Below are 23,889 nucleotides of genomic sequence, written 5' to 3'. Positions count from 1 at the left end.
CCAACACCAACAACACCATCTGTGTTGTTGACGGCTGAGTTTTACGGACACTCTCCCTCAGCCAATGGCTGGCACGGCCTGTGTCACCGCGAACTCAGTGGCCAATCATATGCGAGAGGAGGCGGGCTTCGGGGCGAGAGGGCGGGGTTTCAGAGGAGCGACAGCAGCGGGGGGAGCTGTCAGCAGCGCAGTGTGCGGTGCTGCGCGACACGGAGCAGCTGCAGCCGTGACTATGAGTGAACATAATGGAGAAAAATGGAAATATTACGGAGTGAGATTATCGCGTACATCTACACAGACTTCGACTGGACGTAAAAGCGCAACGGGCTTTTAATCCCGCTGCAGAGGTCGGGATTTTCTGCATACAACGCAGTGAAGTTAGAGGAATCCTTGTCATCCCGGACTGAAGAAAGACGAGGGGGCCTGAAATTACACAGACGTCCGTTGAAGTTGGGCTACGGGCTGCGCTAGCTACGTTAGCATTGCTGTGTATCATTTTGATCCATTGGGACGTCATTTTGCAGAGAGTAACACAACGCTTTAGATTGCTGTAGGACGCGTGTCATAACGCTACCCGAGACGCTGTTTTATATATTTATTTCACGTGTTTTTGGTTACGTTATCGCTAGCACCAGTGATAATAGCTAAGCTAGCTAGCTCTAGTAGTGCTAGCTTGTTGTTCCCCTGGTAAGCTTCTTTTAAAAAGCAACATAAAGACTGGCCGAGACTGGACTTTATTTTATTTTATTTTTTTTTTTTGCATACTAGAAAATATATCTCAGCAGTGATATCTGTCCACAAACTGCAAAGTGAAAGTTGTTCTTTCAGCTTAGTGTACATAGCATTTCAGACAATAAGCATGTTTTTGTTCTCTACATAGACTTTTGCCAACAAGCCATCTAGATAGATCCCGTCCGGAAACTGCTTGAGTAGCATATTCATTATCAGACCTTTTAATCTTTAATACACGTTAATCTCACTAAGATAACTCATTAAGTACGTTTTGGTTGCGGTTACATAATTTTTAGCTGTCAATCATTAGAAAGGCAGTTGTTTACCTTTTGATAAAACTTATTTTTTGCCAGTGAGCCTCACCTGTGACCAAATTATTATTTGTATTAACTTTAACTTTAGCAATAAGGATGTATTGCTTTCCAGAACCTTATTTTTGGCATCCACCTTGTTTTTCAACTAGGACATTACAGTGAGACTGTGTTTTTGGCCCCTTTTGATCTTAAAATCTTTTTTTAATCTTATTGTTAAACAAGCAAAACAAGGGCTGTAAGCTGGTGGATAGCAAGCAAGAAGGATATCACACAAGGGGGTGGTTGATTGTCCGTCCATCCTTTGTATCATCTGGGAAGTTTCTCAGATGTGAGACACCATGGGCAGCCAGGGCAGCCCAGTGAAAAGCTATGACTACCTGCTGAAGTTTCTCCTGGTTGGTGACAGCGACGTGGGCAAGGGAGAGATCCTGGACAGTCTGCAGGATGGCTCAGCTGAGTCCCCATATGCTTACAGCAGCGGTGAGTCACTCCTGTCTCAGCTGACTGGGACCTGGTAGGCCAGTTTGTGCCCTCTTGTGATGATGAGCTCCTTGTGTTGTGTCATACTTGCTTATCACAAAGGTTCTAGCTGTATTTCTTTTTGTGTTACACATTCACATACACTAATGTTTATGACAGGGCATTCTCATGGAAGTGAGTCAGACAGTCATAAAAACATGTGCATTGTTATTGAGTTGATCATGTCACTTGCTAAACAACTGCTTTTCACGACCTCATTGTCTAACAACAAGACAATAGGTATTAGAACAACATGGTATTAGTTTAACATTTTAAGTCAACATCCCCCTCAGTATGATGGTGGTTCCTCTTTTATTCAAACTACTTCTGTTGTGTCCAACTGTAAAATATAAAGGTTGATATCCCAACTAATATGCTTGGGTACAATTTTAGCTGATGTTAGCCTGTCTGCAAAGATATGGGAAAGTTTAATGTTGAAACTGAACTAGATTGTAGTCTCAATGTCAGTTGTATTTGTTACTTTATAGCCGGTATAAGTAAGGATCATGGGCATATTTAGCTCTTGAAAGGGAAGGTAGATGGATCTGTGCCCAGTCAGATGATCCCTCCCTAAGTGGAGGATCTCAGATCACCAGGCTCTCCCAATGCTATTGCTCAAGGGTTGACAGCCTCTATCTGATCAGGGCCTGCTGTTACACTAAGCTGCTGGTCTGTTGCTGCATACTCACACTCACACAATCCTGTTTCTATCAAAAGGAATCCCAAAGAGAAGACCACATACACCAAAGAACATTCTGGCTTATGATGGTAGTGACCTTTTTTCAGTCTTTGTTTGTTACATGGAAATGTTTGAGCACTTACATGAAAATTAACTTATTAAAGCACCTTGTGGGTAGAAGTGAATCTGTCTGGGTGTCTTGACCAATATCAAATGTACCTATAGGAAACACTATATTCTAATAATCATACTGTAACATGTTCATGTTCTCCAAATTACAGTACATAGTCATTTTTGCATCTGAAATATGTAAGTTTTGTAAGTAGGCTAAAACAGATCATTCCAACAGATTTATCCAGTTGAATCATAATTTTTTTCAAATTTTTAATTTAGAATAAAAAAGGTAATCATAACAGTGATCGACTGAGAATGGTTCTGCTAACAATTTTCAGTGTCAGCTAATTGTCAGTTATTAATAACAAAATTATTTGTTATGCAGCTACAGATATTTGAGAATTTTGTTTTAAAATTAGGTTAATTTTAAATTAATGTTATTTTTCAGATTTTGAGCTGAGTCACCATGTTAGTGAAAATAATCACTATTTGTATACCTAGTCCACTTATTTGTTTATTATAATAGAGCTAAAACATTGATAGAAAAATTATCAGCAATTTTGAAAATCAGTTGAAATATATTTTTGAAACAAAAATGCCCCTAGTATGTGTTGCTTTTCTTTATCTGCTATGATATTAAATTAAATATGTTTTAGTGTTAGTCAGACATAATCATATTTACAGCCAAAATAACAATGCTCCTTAGACCTTATTTGCAGCAGTAGATTATAACACCAAATAAGTGACCAGCTCTAGATAGAACACTTTTTGAATTATTTATTTATTTATTTTTTATTTTTTTTTTTGATAATCTGCTACATGTAAATGAACATGACCTCTACCCTGTCCTAAAGTTTCTGAACCATAATTCTGGAGAACCTCATTCTTCAAAAAGCAAATTCTTTTGTAAATTGCAAGCCAGGACAGCTTCTAAAGAATTTCTAAAAAGGGAAGCCATCCTAATTGATGTGAGCAAGATCAAAAGCTTTCAAACTGCTTAATTAAATATGAAGGACAGACTGGAATGAAGCTGAACTGCTTCAGCTGGGGTGTTTGAGCAGACAGACTCACTTCTATTGATTTTCATTCCTCTGGCAAAAAGAGGTTAGTGTGGAAGGGATGGGGAATACTTCCTAAATATTTTAAGAGAATAAAATCAGGACAGGAGAACAGATTTCTCTGGCCATTATTGGGTTCCTGTGTTATTATTATTATTATTTGTTTATTTTTTATTTTTTTGGCTTATCCAAGGACAGAGTTCCAACATTGCTCACAACGGCCTACTGCCTATATGCAAAAACGTGCTGTCCTCAGTAGTAAAAAATTAAACAATCTCTTCTTGATGTCAAACCTCTATTGTGTCCCTGTTTGTCTGTTTACACGAGCTAATCGTAGATGCTAGTTTTCTGCCCCTCCTGCTTGGAGTAACACATGATTTCTGAGGAAATTAATTTTTCACACTCTGATAAGGTTATGAATTTCACAGTTGGTTGATGGTAGCCTTCAGATAACATCACCTTTGAAGCAGTTAAGCCCTTTAAAATGCATAAATAGGTTGAAGTGAATGCAGTTACTATACAAGCAAGATTATTTTTTAACAATGGAATAGTCCCAAGGGGTCGACCAGGCATGGCTGTACATTGTTTCTCTACAGTAGTGGACTGTTGTAGTTGTTTTTTTGACAGTAACATATCCATAGACATTCGTACCCTCTAAACTGTCTTCCTGCCGGAGAGGAGGTTTAGAGTGTTTTGGTAGGTAAATAAAAAGCTAAACCTGGTCTAATCCTCTAGAAAGATACACTGACTGACACACAGACTGTTGAATATCAACACAGTTTATATCTAGCTTAGCTAGAAATGCAGCCTGGCTGCTATCAAATCAGATTTTCTACACTTTGCTCACTATTTCTTTCTTTTCTTACTTCACAGCCTCTACATTTTATTCACACCCTTGGGATGTAATTTCATATTAACTGGTATTCACGTTTACACAAGTTTTTGCTGTTCTGGGTTTCTGTTCATACTCCCACAGGATACAGCCACGGAGTGTATAGTCTCAGAGGCCAGCTGTGTATTAGACATGCCTGTGCACCTGGTTTATTAAAGCTCTTATGTTGATGCTGAAAGCTATAAAATGGTATTTTCCCTAGCTGAAGCAGTTCCATCCAGAAACTAGTGTGTCAAAGGGGTAACCTTTTTCAGATCTTTTTTTCCCTTTAATATATAAATGTATAGTTTGTTGTGAAGTACTCTTAGTTTGTACTCCTAATATCAATTAACACAATTAACTTTCCATTAGATTTAGTCATTATAGACAAGCATCCCCTAATTGTTATTTTAATTTGTTTAATATGTAATTAAATGTACAACATTTCAGTACTATCGGGTAGCAGTGTCATGGAGAAACCTGTTTTACTGACTTCTCTCTTAATGTTGTCGTGCTACTGATATAGCTACAAGAAGTTAGTATTGACTGATATATAACGCATTTTGGATGTTTCATATTGGGTCCTTTAGTCATTATAAAGGAATAAAGGATTAGAGAAGTGGCACACTTGTCCCTGATCACCCTAAGGTCTGGAGAACTGTCAACATCAGAAATGTACAGATGTCAACATATAGTTTTAAGGAATGACAAACTGCTGTAACTCCCTGGGAAATATTCACCTAGATACATATTGGCATCAGACTTTTAAACTAGCCCTGCTTAAAAAATATATCTACTTACACTTTTTTCCATATTATTCAGTTTTATTACTTAGTTGCCAATATTTGTAGTCAGTAAATGCCTGAAGTCTTGAACTCATAGACATTACCAGATGCTGGGTTTCTTCCCTGGTGATTCTCTGCCAAGTCTTTACTGCAGCTGTCCTCAGATCCTGCTTGTTCTTGGGGCCATTGTGACTTCAGCAATGAAAAGCATGCTGTTGGATCCAGGTCGGGCGAATGACTTGACCATTGTAGAAAGACTAGTCTGACCATAAGATAAGAAAATGTTTGTTTGTTTGTTTTGTTAAGATGTACCACTGGCTTACATGTTGTGGTAAAAGCTCTGTGCCAAACTTCTAGAGAGTATTGTTGTGCTATTATTATTTATTGTTCTGCCATGCACTGCAGTTGTTTTCTGTGGCTTTCGTGTGGTCTTCTACATAAATAAATAGTCACTGTGTTATAGCCAAATCAATCACTAGACTCCAAGCAGAGATTGACTACACTGACCTAATGTTCAGGATTCAAGAATAAAAACCTTGACACAGTTCATCCAATATTTTTGACCAAAACATAAAAATTAAAGATGACAGTCTTGACATACTTAATTGAAATCCAGAGGATCATCTTAAACATTGCAATAGAGTTAAATTAACACCTCTCTGATACAGTCTCAACAAAAGCTGAACATTATAAGCTTCACATAGTTTTGTGCACAGAGTACAAACGGTGTCGCCTAGTTCCCAGAATAGAAGCAGCACTTTTCAGCTAAGACATCACAGACATCAGCAAATCTATTGATTATCTGGGATATCTAAGTGTGCCCTGGCAAGTAGAGTAAAGGAAGCACTTGGTTCAAAGCCCTGCACTCACTCCAATTCAATTAGACTAGCCTGAGCTCAGCACTTTAACTCAGCAGCTTTATGCTGCCTGGAAAATTGGAAAATATTGCTAATGTTGTTAGCGAGCATGTGCGACCTGGCACGGACTGACGCAGTTATGTGTGAGAGCCTGGGAACTGGAAAAGCTTGTGCTTGTGTTGCTCTTATTAAAATATTGCTGTTGCTGAGTTTTGTTTCTGATATCTTTGAGTAAATATATATCCAGTGGTTAAATGATAATGGTATCAGAGTTTGTTGAGTTCATGCATTTTGGCCAGTAAACCTGAATTAGTAATTGGCCATATCAATTGGATATGTAACAAATCAGTTCAAGTGTTTGCTAAATCTTTTAGACAGCTGTTTAGCATGAAAAAAAAGCAGCTTGTCATAGGAGAACAGCTGTTTGATCCATGATCTTATATCATGGATTATTAATTTCTTCAGCATTTAGATCAAACTTATCCAGTCTACAATGTACCAAACAAAGGAAATTAGCACATTTCATCAATAAAGAAGGTGAATATTTGACCCTTTGTCCTTGGAAAAATTACTAAAACATTTTGTGGTTACATGTGTAGAAACACTCTTTGGATTTAGGTGGTACCACAGTTAGTGGAAACCACAGGAAAGCACACTTAGGTGAACATGTCCTGACACGGAACAGCAGGACGACAAGTGTAGCAGTCAGACAGGTTTGTCAGATATGAGCCAACCAACAGGCCTGAACAGTTAGTTTAGGCTGCACACCGACCGACTGTTTAACTGACTCTCAGTTAAACAGTAAGCATGGTTTGTAACGGTCAATAGAAATCAGATTTTAAAACGAATTAGTCACTCTGTTTACAGAATGGGACAGAACATGCTACAATGGGACGTGTCGTTAATTAAGTAATTATCTAACCAAATTGTGTCATGATTGTCAAATGGTGTTTTTGTATAACCACAACATCTCTGTGACAGTGATTAAAGGCAGGACTGGGGAGCAGCACTGCCTGCTTTTTGCCCTTGATGAAAACAAGTTGAAAAGGGATTTGCACAATAGCATTTAATATATCCTGAGTAAGCTAAAAGGTCTCAGCTTTTGTTTTGCCAGCTTTTGTTTTGCCACCCTTAAATATATGGTTGTCACATTTTAACAGCTAATAACAGGTCTCTGTAGTCTGCTGTTGGAAAATCTACACTTTAATTCAGTGTAAGTGGCTCTAGCAGATGAGTAATTTTGTCAAGCACCAGTTTGTCTCTGAATGTGGTATCATAATCTTTATTAATGTTGGCCTTCTTTATATCCAGTTATGTAATGCCTGTCTTTCTCTGCTCTCTCTTCCTTCCCAGGTATTGACTATAAAACTACCACCATTCTTCTGGACGGGAGGAGAGTAAAGCTGGAGCTTTGGTAAGCACACATCACTGCTGAGTGTGTGACCTGTTGTTGTCTATACAAAAGAGAGAATGACTCTTTTTCTGGCATGTGCTGCACTTTGACGCAAAACCAGTGTAGACCTAAATGGGTCAGAGATGGATATCTCTGCAGTGCTGTAAAGTTTATTAATTTCAGTTTATTTGAATCAGTTGCTTCATTCATGCTTCGCCATCAGTGGCTTATTTACCAGCCGTATATCTGCCAGTTGACTAGTGACATTTCATCATATCCATGCAGGTTTATTGCACAACCAAATATAATCTGTCACCTCTCACAGTTACTGTGCCATTACACTCACTGCATTCACTCCACGTCATTTACAGGAAAATACAGGTATTTTTTCACAAATGTTGCCATTATGACTGTGTGGGTCGTACTGACTTTGCCCTCACTGCGTCCGCTGTGGAGATTTGGGGTAACGAGGACTCTGACAAACCTGCAACTTTTATTGGTGCAAGCTGCACAAACCTCCTACAGCTTTCTAAATGAACATAACTTTTACATGAATCATTTCAAACATCTCATCTCTTGATTCATTTGAATGGGGTCCCAGTGCAATGGACTCAAGAAGAAGGTTTCAAGCTCATCTAGCAAAGAGGTTTGTTCAGCTTTTGCCTGACTGCAGTGCAGCAGCATCTGAGAAGAAGAGAATTACTGTAGGTAATATAGATAAACCATTTACAGTGACTAAATGTGTCATATTTTAAAAGAGACAAAAGAGATAAATGCATGCAACAAAATGACACACCAAATAGCTTGTGCAAGTTTATATAATGGCTATAAAAAGTCAGAAACTTCTAAAGTTTGTTTTTCTGTATTATATAGTATATTCAATGTCTAAATCAGATAGAGAGAAGACGCTGAATATTATCGTACAGAAAATAAACCATACCAAACTGCAAGGTACATAAGCTTTACTGCCAATGTTGTAATGTTGCATATTGTTACATGCCTTATAAATAGTCTTGCAGCAGATGTGCGTATTGTCAGTTAAGAGACTGCACTGCACTGCACTAGGCGAGGCCTGTTTGGTGGAAGTAGGCCAAGGAATTCAGCTCGTCAGGGGAGAACCAACGCCTTGTCTTCCCCGTAGAGAGAGAGCTTTAAAGGCAGCTCTAAGATGCAGAAATGTCTTTATTTTTGCTGTCTCAGTCTTTCCTCTCTTCTTTCCTGTGATTTCTCTGTCTAAATATCATCTTTTCCTTTTGCTCACACTTCCTTTCCATTTCTGTCTCATGACTTAGTCTCTTTCTGAGGTGTTAAATGAAAGAAACTGCATAAATGAAAAGCTTAAATTGTTATTATTGCCATCCAAGCCAACATGAACACTATAATCAACAATGAATATCTTAGTCTTTGTTTGTTACATAAATCATGTTGCTTTTCATTTTGGTCAAGTCAATGACCCAGACAAAGGAAATATCCAACATAGTAATGTTGTAAACAATGTACTAGCACAACTCAGAATATACAAGTCTATCCATTGTTATAATAGTGCCCTTGTAATTGCACGAAACATTTCTCAAGTCTCAGATAGAAATAATTACCAGCATGTCATTAAGCCTGATTCAGCATCTGGCTAATAAATTAGTTTGCTGATTTCAAAGGCTGATTTCTCCTTTTATTAAAAATCAGATATCAACCCATCAGTTGCAGCACTGCTGCAACTGCCTGAGTAAGTGTAAACATTTCATTAGCAGGGTTGTCATTTCTGGAGAACCAAACAAAAGATGATTGACAAATGCTTGTGAATATCAACACAAACACTGGATGAACACACAGTTTCTGGGCTGTCACTTGTCTTTACATTTGATTTTTAAACAGGAATAACATGCAAACTGGACTGAAAATGTTATGAATTTTTTTCTAACTCTCCACGTAATGTAACTTCTAAATAAACCTGAGAGGGGAAACAGGCCATGACACTGGATAAGCCATGTTTTCTTAGTATTTGTAAAGTCTATAATATATAGTCTTTCACAGGGTTTGTCAATTTTTAGAGCCCTTAGGTCTCAAAATCATTCATCAGGCTCAGTTTATCCTAGAATTATTAAACCACAAGATGTAGACTGAAGGTACTTGTCAGCATAAATGGCTAGTAAAATGTATGAAATAGGATTTTGTAAATGGGGCACAGTATCACAAGAGAAATTAGAATTGGGAAAGAATTGCTATAATAGTAGATATGAGTGATGAACATGCAATGGAAATACAAAGAGTACAACCAACAATTAACTTGCTGTTAGGACCATATGATAACAGCTATACTCATTGACTGCTGCCTCACATTGTATCCAAGACTCTCAAATCGACCCTTCATATTTTTGTTTTTGAAACTTCGTCAGAGGAATGTAATGCAAAGATAGTGGTGATGAATGTGAATTATGTGTTTTCACATCACCACTGGCCTTGTGGTGCTCAGTTTGGAGAGTTGCCTGCTCCTCCCAGCCAATGTATAAAAGTTTGATCGCTTCTGCTTCTTCTGAAAGTATTTTTTTGACTGGAAAAAACAGGCAAGTTGTCAGATAACAGTTTTGTCCTGAATGAATCCTGCTGCTCTTCTAGCTGTTGTTTTAAGAACTTTTTACTGGCAGCTGTACAATGTGAATTCACTGTTTATCTTTTGTTTTTCTCATTAGGGACACCTCAGGACAGGGGAGGTTCTGCACCATCTTTCGGTCTTATTCCCGCGGGGCTCAGGTGAGTAAATAAATGGGAAACAACTGCACTCTGGTTGAAGTCCTTTGTCATTGAAGTTAAATATTGTGTGTTTCTGTGTTGACTGTATTGACCAAAAGCTAATTTACAGTGTGGAAACTACCTAAGGAAATGACTCTTATGTGTCATGTGTGTATGACTCTCAACACTGTGAGACTCACTGTTGATTTGTGTCTTCAGGGTATCCTACTGGTGTATGACATTACTAACCGGTGGTCGTTTGATGGCATTGACAGGTGGATCAGAGAAATTGACGAGGTGAGTGATCATGTCTTTATGGATGATTGGTTTGGATGATGGTCTCCCTGCTTAGAACTTGTAGAAATCATATCTGTAAAGAGAATGTTTGATTTCTCTATCAAAAAGCAAAATTAGTGGGTTGTCAAACTGTCTCTCTGTTTAGTTTTAGTTTAGACTAAAAGTTTAGACATTTTATAAGTTAATGTATTTTTGTTAAATATAGGCTTTTAGTATATCAGTATAATCACTTCTCTTTTTATGATAATTGTGTTCTATGAGATAGATTTTTTTTTTCCACTGTGGGTTTAAAACAGATCTACCAGACCAATAGTAACAGTAATAGTGATTATAACACTATTTTTAAATTCCTGCCAGCCAGTCCTGACATATACTATACATAGCTAACAAGCAGTTAGGTACGTAGGTTTCAAGCAGTTATCCAGGATCACTGATGTCAATCTTTGTTAATCCATGTAACAATAAAGCCAGTGAAAGTTGCTTCATGAAACCCACCAGCTGGCCAGGTCTTTGCATGTTCTCCCCTTCTCTGCATGGGACTTTTACAGGTACTTTGGCTTCCTCCTACAGTCCAAAGACATGCGGTTAGGGTTTGGTTAGTTAATAGGTCACTCTAAGTTGGTCATAGGTGTGAATGGTTGTCTGTCTCTATTTGATGGCCCTGTTATAGACTGGCGACTAGTCGAGGATGTACCCTGCCTCCTGCCCAATGAAAGTTGGGATTAGCTGCAGTATTCGTGCAACTCTCAGGAAAAGTAGTTAGGCGAAATGAATGAAAGATATCTTTCCCCTGGTTTACTGTCCCGAAATCAGAGTGCTGGTCAAGGACTACATTTGTCAGGTTTTCTTCAATTTTTGTTTGAATTTATACTTTACTTTATACAGTTTTTATTTTCCCCTCAATATGTTCTTAGCACTGGTTGTACAATACAGCTTATTTTACAGGCAGTCCAGCTACTTAACCTGATCCTTATGGTGCTTTGATTGTATTGTAGGCAACCTGTGTGTATGTGTGTGTTTGGACTACTTGCATCATGTCCTTCCTAACAAAGAGGATGTCCGCTGTGCGTGTGTGCGTGTGTGTGTGTGTGTGTGTTGGCCTGTGGAATGTATGTTTCAGTTTGGTCTTTCCTGCTCCACCTCCACAGACAAGCACCGACTGGGCTTTTATTTTAAGAACAGATATTAAAGTGGAGATGGATAGATGAAAAAAGTGGATGATGAAAGTCAAAAGATGTGTAGTTAAGTTGAAAACGGAAGTTTACTTCAGAGTGCAGCAAAAATGAAGCTGCCGATCTGGGCTAATTGTTTCAGTGTTATCTATAATTAATTTAAATTACAATTACTTTATCATTACTTTCACCTCAAAAACTGCAGTACAGAATATTTTTACAATTGCAGAATGTTTTCCAGAGTATACAGATCTGCTATAAATAGTTAGTTATTAGGCATTTTTCCATTTTCCTTTCACATTTATTGGTTTCGGTTCATTTCAGTATTCTAATAAAATCGCCTTGTAGAGACTTGGCACCTGCTTGGCGTAGGTCGTTAACAGTGAATATATTATGTCTTGTGATGTTTTTGTCATCTTATCATTAGATGAGAATGGCTCAGTGTGTGGTTTCACCATGAGATTGTACTGCTGACTTGTCTTTCCCCCTGAGATAAGATCAGCACAGTCAGAAAAGCATACCTTACTTTGTTTTTATCCAACTGCAAAACATATTACAGTAATAGTTATTGTTTGCTTTATTTTATGTATTAATAAAATGTTATAATATACAACATATATATATATATATATATGTACATAAAATATATTCCAAAAGTATTTGGAGAGGCCACTTTTAAAATGACTTGAACCATTGAAATCTTTCTCTAGCAGGAAGTTGGAGGCAGATCAGGGAATTTAACTCCAACTATCTCAGTGGTCAATAGCCAGATAATAGAAAAAAAATCAAGTTGAAGTAATACAAGCTGAAATAGCAAGACAAGAAAACATTTTTTTACTACTTTTAGCACAGCCTCAGAGGAGAGAAGAGACTCTGAGCTTAAAAAGGCAGCAGTGAGGAAACTGCAGAGAGACTGATTATTTGTGACAGTCAGGAGGGGTGAAGGAGATGAAGGAGGAGAGAGGTCGGCCTCTCATTGCCATCATGATTCATTTAGTTTGTCAGAACAGATAGGAATGCATTAGGAAGGACTAAGTGGCAGCAGAAGATAAATTTTGATAACACTAGCTTGTTAAATTAATAACAAGCCTCTGCTGGTCACTTTGTAGAGAAGTAATGTCTGATCTTCACTGTCTGTCTGTAGTGTTTTTAATGAGCTGCAAAAAGCTGCATATCTAAGATGTGTCTTAGCATGACAGCTTACCTAGATTATGATGGACTTGAATATCAACATAATGCATTACTTATTAGAACATTTTGTTTCATAAAAGCAGCCATTAAATCTTGGTACTTCACTTGTTTGTTTTTCTCTTTGCAGCATGCACCTGGTGTGCCACGAATCCTTGTAGGTAACAGGCTACATTTGGCCTTCAAACGGCAAGTTCCCACCGAGCAAGCGAGGGCGTACGCTGAGAAGAATGGTATGACTTTCTTCGAGGTGAGCCCTCTGTGTAACTTCAACGTTATTGAGTCCTTCACGGAGCTGTCACGCATCGTCTTGATGAGACACGGAATGGAGAAGTTCTGGAGACCCAACAGAGGTGAGTTAATCATGGAACAGTGAGTAAAGGTAGGCAAGACAGGTTAAGAAAACAAAAATTAAGTGTATTATTTGCGTTCATCAGCCTGTAATGCATTAATGAGAGCTAACTTACAATAAATAGTGCTGTCCCAAATATCATACATGTACATGTATGTATCAATATCATACACATTGCACGTTGCAGTGCAGGAGAAGGTTCTTAAAATACCATGGCAACAAAAAATAGTACAATAATAATGCAATATTTGGATTCAGCCTTAACTGACTGAAATTAAATCAAATTTTAATACTCTTTTAATCGCTAATTAATTTTCCTTGATTTCTATCATCTTCCTGTCTCCTTCATCTTGCAGGTGGCAGCAATTAGCTTGCATGTCCTCAGATGACATGATGCTTTCTGAGCAGAAAGTTATCTTAGGTTATACTCCAGGATGTAGTCATTCTCAATTTCAGGCAGTTGCACTGCTGAAATATGTATTTAAACAGTAATATTGTATGTATATCATTAAATTTCCTTATTATTGAAAAGTTGGATGTAATCCAGTAAAACAAATGCAGTACACATTCTGGGTTACTAATAGTATTTTCTTCCAAATGTTCAAACTTGGTAAAATAGTGGTTATTTATAGGACTTTTTGGTGAATCAATGGGACTAGAGATGTAATGGCTAACATTCTGGCAATCAGGGAACGTGGAGAGTCATTTCACCAAATAAACATCATCAAAACAGTTCTCTTACTTGTCTGATTTCTAGCTGAGAGACTAGGTTAACTCATTAGAATTTTTCCCAAACTAAAATCTGACCTCATGACATTTCTCATGACTTTTCAAAGACAGAATAAAAAGGGGGTGAGGGGGGGTTGGCCCAAAGTGACAGATGGAAACCAGTGTCATGTCACAAGCATTAATGTTAACTTCCTGTCTGTCCTCCTCCCTGCAGTCTTCAGCCTCCAGGACCTCTGCTGCAGAGCAATTGTGTCATGCACCCCAGTCCATCTGATTGACAAGCTGCCTTTGCCTGTCGCCATCAAGTCCCACCTAAAATCCTTCTCCATGGCCAACGGCATGAACGCCGTCATGATGCACGGGCGCTCCTATTCGCTGGCTAACCCTGCTGGCGGCTCCAAAGGTAACAGCCTGAAGCGTTCCAAGTCTATCCGTCCACCACAGAGCCCACCACAGAACTGCACCCGCAACAATTGCAAAATCTCCTAATTAACGGCGTCCTTGGAGGGCTTCTGTGAGAGACGGTGAATGGTCGACAGCGCGGGATCAGGAGATGAATGTATAGGATGTTAGTTGGAGCAAATTAGCTCATGTCGAAACAGGAATGATGGATAAAGGGATGATTCAGCGCCACCTCCCATGTTCACAAGATTACAAGTATGAAGTACTTTCCAGTTGGGGAGGGGGTCCAAATTGTGCCTCAGGATATCAGAGAAGGACTACAAACTTTTTGGTCTCCACAGACCTAGTTATCACTACACCCAAACGAGAGAAAAGACTGAATTCACTCCTGTCTGCTGGAGTGTTTACTACATGTACAAACCCCCCCCCCCCAACTCGTATTATTTAGTCACTCTACATGATGCACGTCACTTATTGTGTCTGCGCATCATAGATATCACCTCAAGATCAAGTCTTTGCTTTTACGTTGCACATTTTATTTCTTACTTTCTTCTCCCTATCAGGGCATAATTCCACTTTTTCTGTCCACATGTCCTTTTATTTGCTATGTTACTGACCAATAAGCTAATGATGAAGACACTAGTAACCAGTCAGTCGTTTATCACTTCTTTATTGATCATTCTTTCTCCTCAGCTGGATCTAACACTTGTGTTTGAACCCTTATTGTGCTATTGGAGTTGAAGTGTTTTATTTCATCTACAATACTTGCTGAAGTGAAATCTAGGTGACAAGTTGAGTGAGGGTTCCCATGTGGTGCTGTAGTTGAGAAGTTTTTAGTCTCCATAAACTAAAGTGTAGACCATCCAACAAAACAAAGCTTCTATAAAGTCTACATCTTTTATGAACTGTATTTTTAACTTGATGCCAATTGAAGAATCTTTTCTAGATGCAAGCACAGATGAATTTCACTGTCACTGTTTGCTCCTTCTTTCTCTTTTTTTCCCCTCTTCTTCCTTTCAACCAAAATATTCAGGAACTTCTACTCTTTGTTGTCAGATTTTCAGCTAACAGTCACTCCTGTTACATTCAGCAGAAACACGTCTCTGCTTATGTTGTTTGTCACACAGCAGGCGCACACCAGCATCAGCCCAAGCTGATTTCACACACCTTTTGTTAGTCTTCTCCTCTGTAGTCATACTCCACCCAAATTCTATATTGGTCTGTTTTCTACGGTGTTTAATGATATAAATAGTGTGTTTAGTCACAATGTTGGTTGCAGTACAAATTGTTGGAACACACTAAACCTGACAATGAGTCAATTAATTGTAGAGTCTGTCAACAGAAAAATAAGTCAACAATATTGATATTGGTTGATCAGTCGTTATTTTCACGAAATAAAATGCTAAATTCAGCTCTTTCCAGCTTAGCTAATGTGAGGATTTTGCTTTTTTTTTCTTTTCTGTATAAATTTAAACTGAATGTATATTTCCGTACTGCAAGTTGAATCCATTAATCCCAAAATTATAATACCAGATGTGTTGATAATGAAAATACCAACTTGTTGCAGCTCTAAACTGAACATTTAGATATACAGAGTAGAAGATCAGTATTGAGATCTGTTGTAACCAACATGAGTCTAAACTGACCAGAGCTGCATTTTAAGCCTACAAAGGACGAGTGTTCGATATTAATCAAAAAGCTTGATTTTAGGTGGAGTATTGTTTTAACATTTTTCTTTATAAATGATCAAAAAAACACACTGTTTCCACATCTGTTAAATTGTTAGATTACACTATTGTTTATTCTGTAGTGTGGAGTCTGAACTGAGTCCCCCAACCCTCCCAGTCTGTGTTTTCAGTGTTGATATGGAGTGAGGATGAAAGGCTGAGGGAAAGAAACACAGAAATGTGACGCTGTTTGAAAAGTGTAGCTCCAGGTGTTGGTCTGTCTTCAGATGAAGGTGACAGTGAAAACTAGTCAGAGCAGCTGGACAGGCTCATGTTGTGCAGTGACACAGACGTTTCAAGTAAACTGTAAAATCCACAGTGTTGATAGTAAACAGTGGCACATGTCTATCAGTTCTCTATGAATGTCACTTGCTCCACTTTGTGACCAGTTGTTCATTTCCACAGTATTAACTAAAATGACCAAACTGGTGATTGTGTATGTTTCAGCCCATTTACTGAATTTACGTTATATTCCCAGTCAGTCAATCACCAGTCATTAATTCCCTTCCTTCGAGACAACCACTGCTTTCATTTCACCATTAAAACTGATTAATTTTATGAAAGCAGTACTTGTATGTTTAAGTACATCATGATGTTTGTGTTAAATTGTTGCCAGATAATCAAACCAGGAGACGAGAGAAGAAGATGATCATGATGCAGAGGTCTAGTGCCTGTATTACAAATGTTGCAGGAAACCCATTTACTGCCAAAATCATTTGCTGTAAATGGCTCAAAATACCTAAAAATACAAACAGGATTTGGCCCAGACTAAGAGACATTTAGCTTTGAAGTAGCAGGAACAACAGGAGGAAATAATGTATTTATTTGGGACTATGGCAGATCACTCCACATTTGTTGGATCATTGGGTTTTTATTGGAGCTCTATGGCACAAAGTAATAAGATATAGCAGGTTTTCTGTTATACAATTATACATGTTTATTTTGGTATTTTTATATGTTTATATGTCATCTTAGGACAACAATAGGATTAAGTTGTGAGCACGAGAATACATTTATCAGGCAAAAAAAGTGAGTAGCAACATGCAGCTTTGCTGCGTTTGTGTTCAGTGGGAGAAGCAGCAGTTAGTTTTAGACAAACATTCAGTGTTTTTCTGTTGTCACTCACATGGCTCATGTGAGAAAGGATGATCCGACTGAACCAGCATTCACGTCGCACTGACCATGTGAACTCAGCACACTGCTCTTAGCAGATCTCCCGCAGGAATGAATGCAGCATGTCTTCCCCTCACTCCCTCTGATCTGCTACCACCTCCTCTGCATGCCATCCCATGATTCATAGCTGCTGAATAATAGATGCTCTTTTCATATATCTCTGGAGGGCTTCATCAGTACGCCCCGGCTCCATCTCTCCTTGCTGCTCTTTCATCCTCCACATAGGAAGCTCTGCTGGCTGCGTAGTTTGTTTTTCAGTAGTCGATCTTAGCATGTGCCTTGTGTGTGTTTTTTATCTCATTTCCCTCCTTGATATAAATCATTTGAATAGCAGCAGGTTTTCAGTTTTAGCCTGTTCGTACAACACATTTTTTGGTGCAGTAGGAATGCCCTCCTAAATCCAGTCCAGTCCTTTCAGCTCAGTGTTTATGTTTGTCGTCAGTGTTTACTTTAGTGTTGGTGGACTCTACATGTCTTCCCTCCTCTCCTCTGTCTCTCTGTGTCTTATTTGTGTCATCTTTGCCTCCAAAGTTGAAGACATTGGCGAGTCCTCCTCACTTTAGAAAAGATTTTCACTTTGTGGTTTCCCAACTGTTCCCAAAGTGTTATTTTAATCTCAGAACTAAATAATGTTCTCTAACATACATTTATTTTTCCCTCATGTAAATATCTTAATACCCCTCAGATCCACAGAAGCACCCGACCAAGTGTTTCCAGCCTGGAAACTTTAGATCTAAATTAACCAAGTTTGATTATATTTTAATGCTTTTTTAAATACGTAGAGGCCAGTGGCTGACTGGGAGGTAAAATACCCCACTGATTGAAGCTTTACATGCTTTGGAAATGAATTTCATACCAATGTGATTAGTCATAAATGGGTTAAAACCTGGAGAAACACCAGTTTGGTCCTGTAAAGAGGCTAAAAATGAACTGTGTACCTAAGCATATTTAGAGACATTTAGAAACACTGACACACATCAGACATTCTGTGCGTTTGTTCTGCAGCCAGTAGTGTTTTAAGAAAGAAGGAGTAATTCTGTAAAATTAGCTGAAAAGGAATTTAACTAGCACTTGTTGCCAAGATGTTACAGAGGTTCTCTCTCTGGGGCAGTCAGGAAATGGACAGGCTTTTCTTGTCATTGTTGTTGCTGACTCAGAGAGCATATTAATCCTCACTGGGTGTAATAATATTCTTTGCTGTTGTATTGTACATCCAGCCTCTTTGTGTTATGTGATAACTCAAACCATTTTCCCTCATGTTTTTCTTCTACATCTTCCTTAATTTTTGTGTGGACTCCCTGAGTGTTTGTTGACAATTTGCAAAAGCGTGTTTCTCCTGAACTGAGTTTCCATTTTAGATTTCCATAGACTTTTTTTTAAAGACATAAACGTTTGTGGACGGTGATGGAAAATTGGATTCAGGACCCTTCAGGGTTTTACTGTCCTATAATATCCTGTTGTGGAAATGTTAAGAAGGAGCAGACTGTTAATGATAACTTTGACAAAAAAGCACCTGTATAACACTATTCTTGTTTTTGGCTAAAGCTGCTGAGTAATGTAGTGTGTGTGTGTGTGTGTGCGTGTGTGTGTGTGTGTGCGTGTGTGTGTGAGAGAGACAGAGAATGTTCCTCCAACACCAAGCTGAACATTTTCTTCTTATTTTTCTTCTTTTTTTGTTTAAATTATTGATTGTACAGTTTCAAGGTGAGGGTATGAAGAGAACAACTTTTTCACAATAAAACTATTGAATGTTTAAGTGGAAAAGTGTCTGCTGATTACTGTTCAGTGAATTAGATTTATTTTTTATTTAGGTTTGTAGAAAACATACATTGAATCAGAACATACACTTAACAAAACAACCATAACATAAAGAGGAAAAACAAATAAACTCCCCCTCACTGTTATCGTTACCTTTTTGTTGCATTTAAGCACAAATTATTTTGAATAATTGAAAATTAAAGTCCATTTATGATTAGTGAAGGCTGCCCTCTACTGGAACGTACACATATACACACCATATCTATTTAAATAGAAAAAAACCCGTAAAGACTAATGTTACTAATTGTAAAATGTGATAAATAGAAGTGTGATGTAATGTAACGTAATGATTATATTTTTCAGTGAGTGAAATTAACAATAATTTGTACTTTTATTGTGAAAACCCCGATGTCTGACCGGAAACGTGGCATGTCTGTTGAACACCAGCGCTAACTTGACGTCGTCTTGCTGCCTTTTCCACAACACTAAGGTTGTGAGCCGCAGCAGCTTTCGTCGGGTTTGTCCTGTGGACACAGACGATGTCCAGCCTTCAGCTGCTCAGAGTGCTCGTCAACGAGCGGCTGTCCGCGGCCGCCGAGGAGATCTTCGAGGCGGTGAAGGAAACCATCGCGGGCTACGAGGAGCAGATCCTGCTCTCCAAACGTGAAGTCCGGATGCTGCAGAGAGTTGTAAAACCTGAAATAAAGATAAGCAAGCACTCAGGTTTGTGAGTCGCCAGCATGCTTTGAATTCCCGACCTATACTCTGACCTATGTCCCGTTAAAACCCAGTGAATGGCGGAAATAAAGTGGTGTCACAAGTATTTAACCTGCACACAGCAGAAATCAACTACATCAGATCTATCAACACGTCTTACATGAATAAACCCCTGATGGGAGAGTTGATAAACCGTCTAATGAAGAGAGACAGAGACCAAATATCTGTAGATGCAATGTTTGATAGTTTGTTTACAAGTGTGTTTATGTGATGTGCCACGATTTAACACATGCTGCTGACTGCAAAGGTCTTCTGTTACATCCGGTTTATGAGTGACTTACTAAAAAGACCTAGATTCAGATAGAAAGAAACATTGTCACCCTGAGTGACCTTTTGTAAAAATTCAAGTAAAGGTTATATAGTATAAAATGCATAAACAGTGTACATGTTTGTTTGTCCCACTCCATGAGTTACACTGACACTGTTGACCTAATATGTGGTGCAAAAGTCACATTAACGACACTATCATTAAAGCTAGGTGGTGTTTGTTAGCATATGATAATCTTGAACATGGCTTAGTTAGATATTTCTACATAATAAGATAATAATAATATTTCAGGCTCTGTCTCATATATTTAATATCTTGTTTTAGATTGGTGGTCAGAGAAAACAAGCAATTTCAGGAGAATTCAGAACAAATTGTTAGTTGTAACTCGAAGATTCCTACTTGTATGTAGATAATATAAAGAGCAACAATATAATTTATCTGATTAATTTTCTATTCATCTTTTATCTGCAGTTCTGCTACATCGTTTCCACAGGAATAACTAAAATGTCCTGTTTGTTTCCTGTAGACCAACCACAGCTGGCCATGTCTGTCTGGAATGAGGACTTCTCCTCCAGTCAACAGCAGCACTGTGAGCAGGACAATAGGAAGCATCCACAGACTGAGAAGGAGCAGGAGGAGCTCCCCAGCAGCCAGGAGGAGGGGCAGCTTCAGGAGCTGGAGGAGGACAACACCATCAGGTTTATCTTCACCACTCCGCTAGTGAAAGACGAGCTGGACCCGCTGCAGTCCAGCCACCAGAGTACTAAAGGGGAAGGAGATCCTCTGCCGAGCACTTCAGCGGAGCAGGATCAGACAAAGGCTGAGGGCGACGACGGGGCGTCTTCGAGCTGTTCTGCAGCCGAACATGACGACACGGACGAGGAGTGGAGGGACAGCGTGGGATCTCAGAGTGATGGCAGCAACAGCAAAGGCAAGTGGGAGAAGAAGAAGAGGAAGGAAGCTCTTCTGCCGATGGCCCCAAAACTACATCCGACCAAAAAAAGAAAGTCACGAATCTGCTGTAAAGTCTGCGGGAAACCCTTCCACGCTAACGTCTCTTTGGTGAATCACATGGAAGCTCACCCCAAGGATGTCTGCGGAGTGTGTGGGGAACATTTCAAGACTGAAGACGGCTTTAAAGTTCACCTGAAAACGCACGTGACAGCTGAAGTCTGCAGTGTCTGTGGGAAATGCTTTGGGGCCTCGAGCTCTTTGGAGACACACATGAGGATCCACACGGGCGAGAAGCCGTTTCACTGCAGCGAATGTGGGAAATCCTTCAACTGCCGGCACAACATGATGCGACACATCAGGATACACACAGGGGAAAGGCCGTATCCCTGCACTGTCTGTGGCAAGTGCTTCAATGACTACTCCACGTTGAAGCGCCACCTGATGGTTCACGTGCACAGGAAGGACCTGGAGCCAAATAGCACGTCCGGAAACGACTGCGTGAAGAAGACGACGACGTCGCCAACGAAAAGGCAGCAGCCTCGCACCATATGTGAAGTGTGCGGGAAAATGTTCCACTCCATGGTCTCCCTGGTGAATCACGCGAAAAGCCACGCCACAGACCTCTGCGGCGTTTGCGGGACGCGTTTCGATTCAGAGGACAACCTGAAGCTTCACCTGAAAACTCACAAAAACGGCAAGGTCTGCGAGGTGTGTGGCAAGTGCTTCGACAGTCAGGGAAACCTGGAGATGCACATGAGGATCCACACGGGGGAGAAACCGTTTCTCTGCAGCGAGTGCGGCAAATCCTTCAACTGCCGGCACAACATGATGCGACACATCAGGACGCACACGGGCGAGAAGCCGTACCTGTGCAACACCTGCGGCCGGGGCTTCAGCGACCACTCCACTCTGAAACAGCACAGCAGCACCCGCACCGGGGAGAAACCGCACCGCTGCGAGATCTGCGGCAAAGGGTTCCACCGAAAGACATACGTGAGACTTCACATGAAAAGTCACACGACCGAGAAATGACTGGAAACGCGTCGGTTTGAACTACAGTGTTTTCACATGTCATTTGCCAGTTTGGCCTTTTTCATGAAAGAGAGGTTGGTACAGCAGGAAGAGGCCAGCTGGTAGGGACTGGTACGGTAAAACCACCGAGCCTGAGGTTTATAAACCTACATGTGGCCCCCTAAAACAAACAAAGTCATTTTAAATAAGCTACTTTCAAGGTCCTGGGACACCTGATGACACTAAATCATTGTTAATGAAATGTTACATTCATGTATAAGACAATATAGTATATTGTTCTTACTGCCAAGAAATCCCATGTGTAGACCCAAACCAACAATTTATCTGCTTACCTGTTGAAGATTACAACACCATTTTCTAAAAGCCTTTAAAACACGCTTTGTCAGACCAGCTCACTTGTAGCTTCATGTTTTTAAAAGGTTCAGTAGTTTTCATAAAACAGATGGTCAGTGTAGTTTTTAACAAACAGAAGGAAATAGTGTATTTCATGGGGACAACTGGTGCTCTACCGAGTACATAGTGACGCAGCAAGACCAAACCCACACTGAAGTCAGACTAAAGTGTGTGTTCGTGTTAACTATGGGCATGTCATGCTGTGTAACAATGGCACTGAGGAGAGTGATGAACTCTGTATAAGGCCTTAATACACACACAATACGTGTCAGATACGTTCTTTGCTGGCTTTGTTTTTTTCTTGGGATTTATTAACGATACTACTATAATGTACCTTTAATACATTTTTTCTTTGAATTATTTTTCTCAGATTTTGCCCTGCACATACAGTAATTCATATTTTTTATTTTACTTTCAGCTTTTACCTACTGTAATCTTATTGTTATTTTATATAGCCTTATAATCATATAATTCATTAGTTTTCAAGCACTTTTATTGTTCCAGGATTAAATTCTGGGCTGCATCTTCATGAATCCCACTATTTGAATTGTGTAATGTTCCTATTTACAGCAGCAGCAAAGAAGTTCCCATAATGAACACTACAGTAGTCTGATACAGCACACACAGGCACTTACTGTACAATCACTCTGATGTTGTATGTATTTCCATGTATACTGAAAGCAGTTTCACTACAACGTGCCTATGACTGATGTAAAGACCAATAGAAAGAAAGTATTCACTGTAAATATAAAGATACTTCTTATCTTTTCGTTTCTACCAGTTTGCCACAAAGATCTCCTGTTGAGCCAAAGACGTTTACAGACCTCTGACCATGTGTTATAAAATAAAGCGGTTTATTCCAACAGTTTTCATAAACTTTTCATTTTATGACTGATTTATTCTACAGTCGTCTTTTTTCCCACAGACACCAAGAAGCAAAAAAGCCACTGAGTCATGGGAGAGTTTTCCAAAATATGGACATCTGGCTGAATTCCTAACCATTATATCGTATAATTTTGAAGAACAATTTCTAATTTGGGAATCCGTTAAATCAGTGAGTGGGAATCCTTGGTTTTATGGATATTCATTATGCATACTGTGCCAGTTTGTCTTTGGACAATCACCACTCAAATAAAACAGAAAAAAAGAGTCATAACCAACAGCTCCATGTATGTAATAGAACAAAAAAGTTGGCTCAGCCTGTTTAAATGACCTGAGTAGATGCTAGCAGGAGATGGAGGTGTCTTGGAATAACCAAGACACTTCCCACGTCAGAATACGGTGAGATTTTCTGTTGATGATGTTATTTTAGACCTTTGCCATGTTTGTTTTGCACATCCAGTTCTATATTTTTCCTATTATTAATTTTAATTGCAGAATCAAAACCAAAGATGAACACTGCTTACAGTAGCCTATTGTATGGATTACACCCTGATATATTGTCCTCTCAGCCATTAAGCTGCACAGTATCAAAGTCCAGAACCTATTAAATGCATGTCAGTGAGCTACACTGTTGTACCGAGTGACATGTTAAACACCCAGTAGTCAAAGTGGATCAACCCACGCTGTGAAAATTCCCTCCTGTTTGTTTGGTAAACACCATGGTGACCAACTCTGA

At 39.2% G+C, this 23,889-nt stretch overlaps 2 protein-coding genes across 2 annotated transcripts; both read left to right on the top strand.

Annotated features, from left to right (window-relative positions):
• The first annotated feature begins 198 nt into the window (after positions 1 to 198).
• On the top strand, positions 199 to 18,845 carry LOC113152938 (ras-related protein Rab-40C). Its single transcript, XM_026346472.1, has 6 exons — positions 199 to 1,526; positions 7,283 to 7,343; positions 10,010 to 10,070; positions 10,269 to 10,346; positions 12,837 to 13,059; positions 14,002 to 18,845. Exons 1-6 carry the CDS (start codon positions 1,385 to 1,387, stop codon positions 14,274 to 14,276), a joined length of 840 nt encoding a protein of 279 aa, XP_026202257.1. The 5' UTR covers positions 199 to 1,384; the 3' UTR covers positions 14,277 to 18,845.
• A 467-nt stretch (positions 18,846 to 19,312) lies between these two features.
• On the top strand, positions 19,313 to 23,118 carry LOC113172139 (gastrula zinc finger protein XlCGF57.1-like). The gene is made up of 2 exons (XM_026375018.1): positions 19,313 to 19,570; positions 20,419 to 23,118. The coding sequence occupies exons 1-2, from the start codon at positions 19,387 to 19,389 to the stop codon at positions 21,876 to 21,878; spliced, it is 1,644 nt and encodes a 547-aa protein (XP_026230803.1). The 5' UTR covers positions 19,313 to 19,386; the 3' UTR covers positions 21,879 to 23,118.
• Positions 23,119 to 23,889: the final 771 nt, after the last annotated feature.

This window comes from Anabas testudineus, chromosome 8, assembly GCF_900324465.2.
Source record: "Anabas testudineus chromosome 8, fAnaTes1.2, whole genome shotgun sequence".
NCBI lineage: Eukaryota > Metazoa > Chordata > Actinopteri > Anabantiformes > Anabantidae > Anabas > Anabas testudineus.
This window is presented reverse-complemented; position numbering and strand designations above follow the sequence as displayed.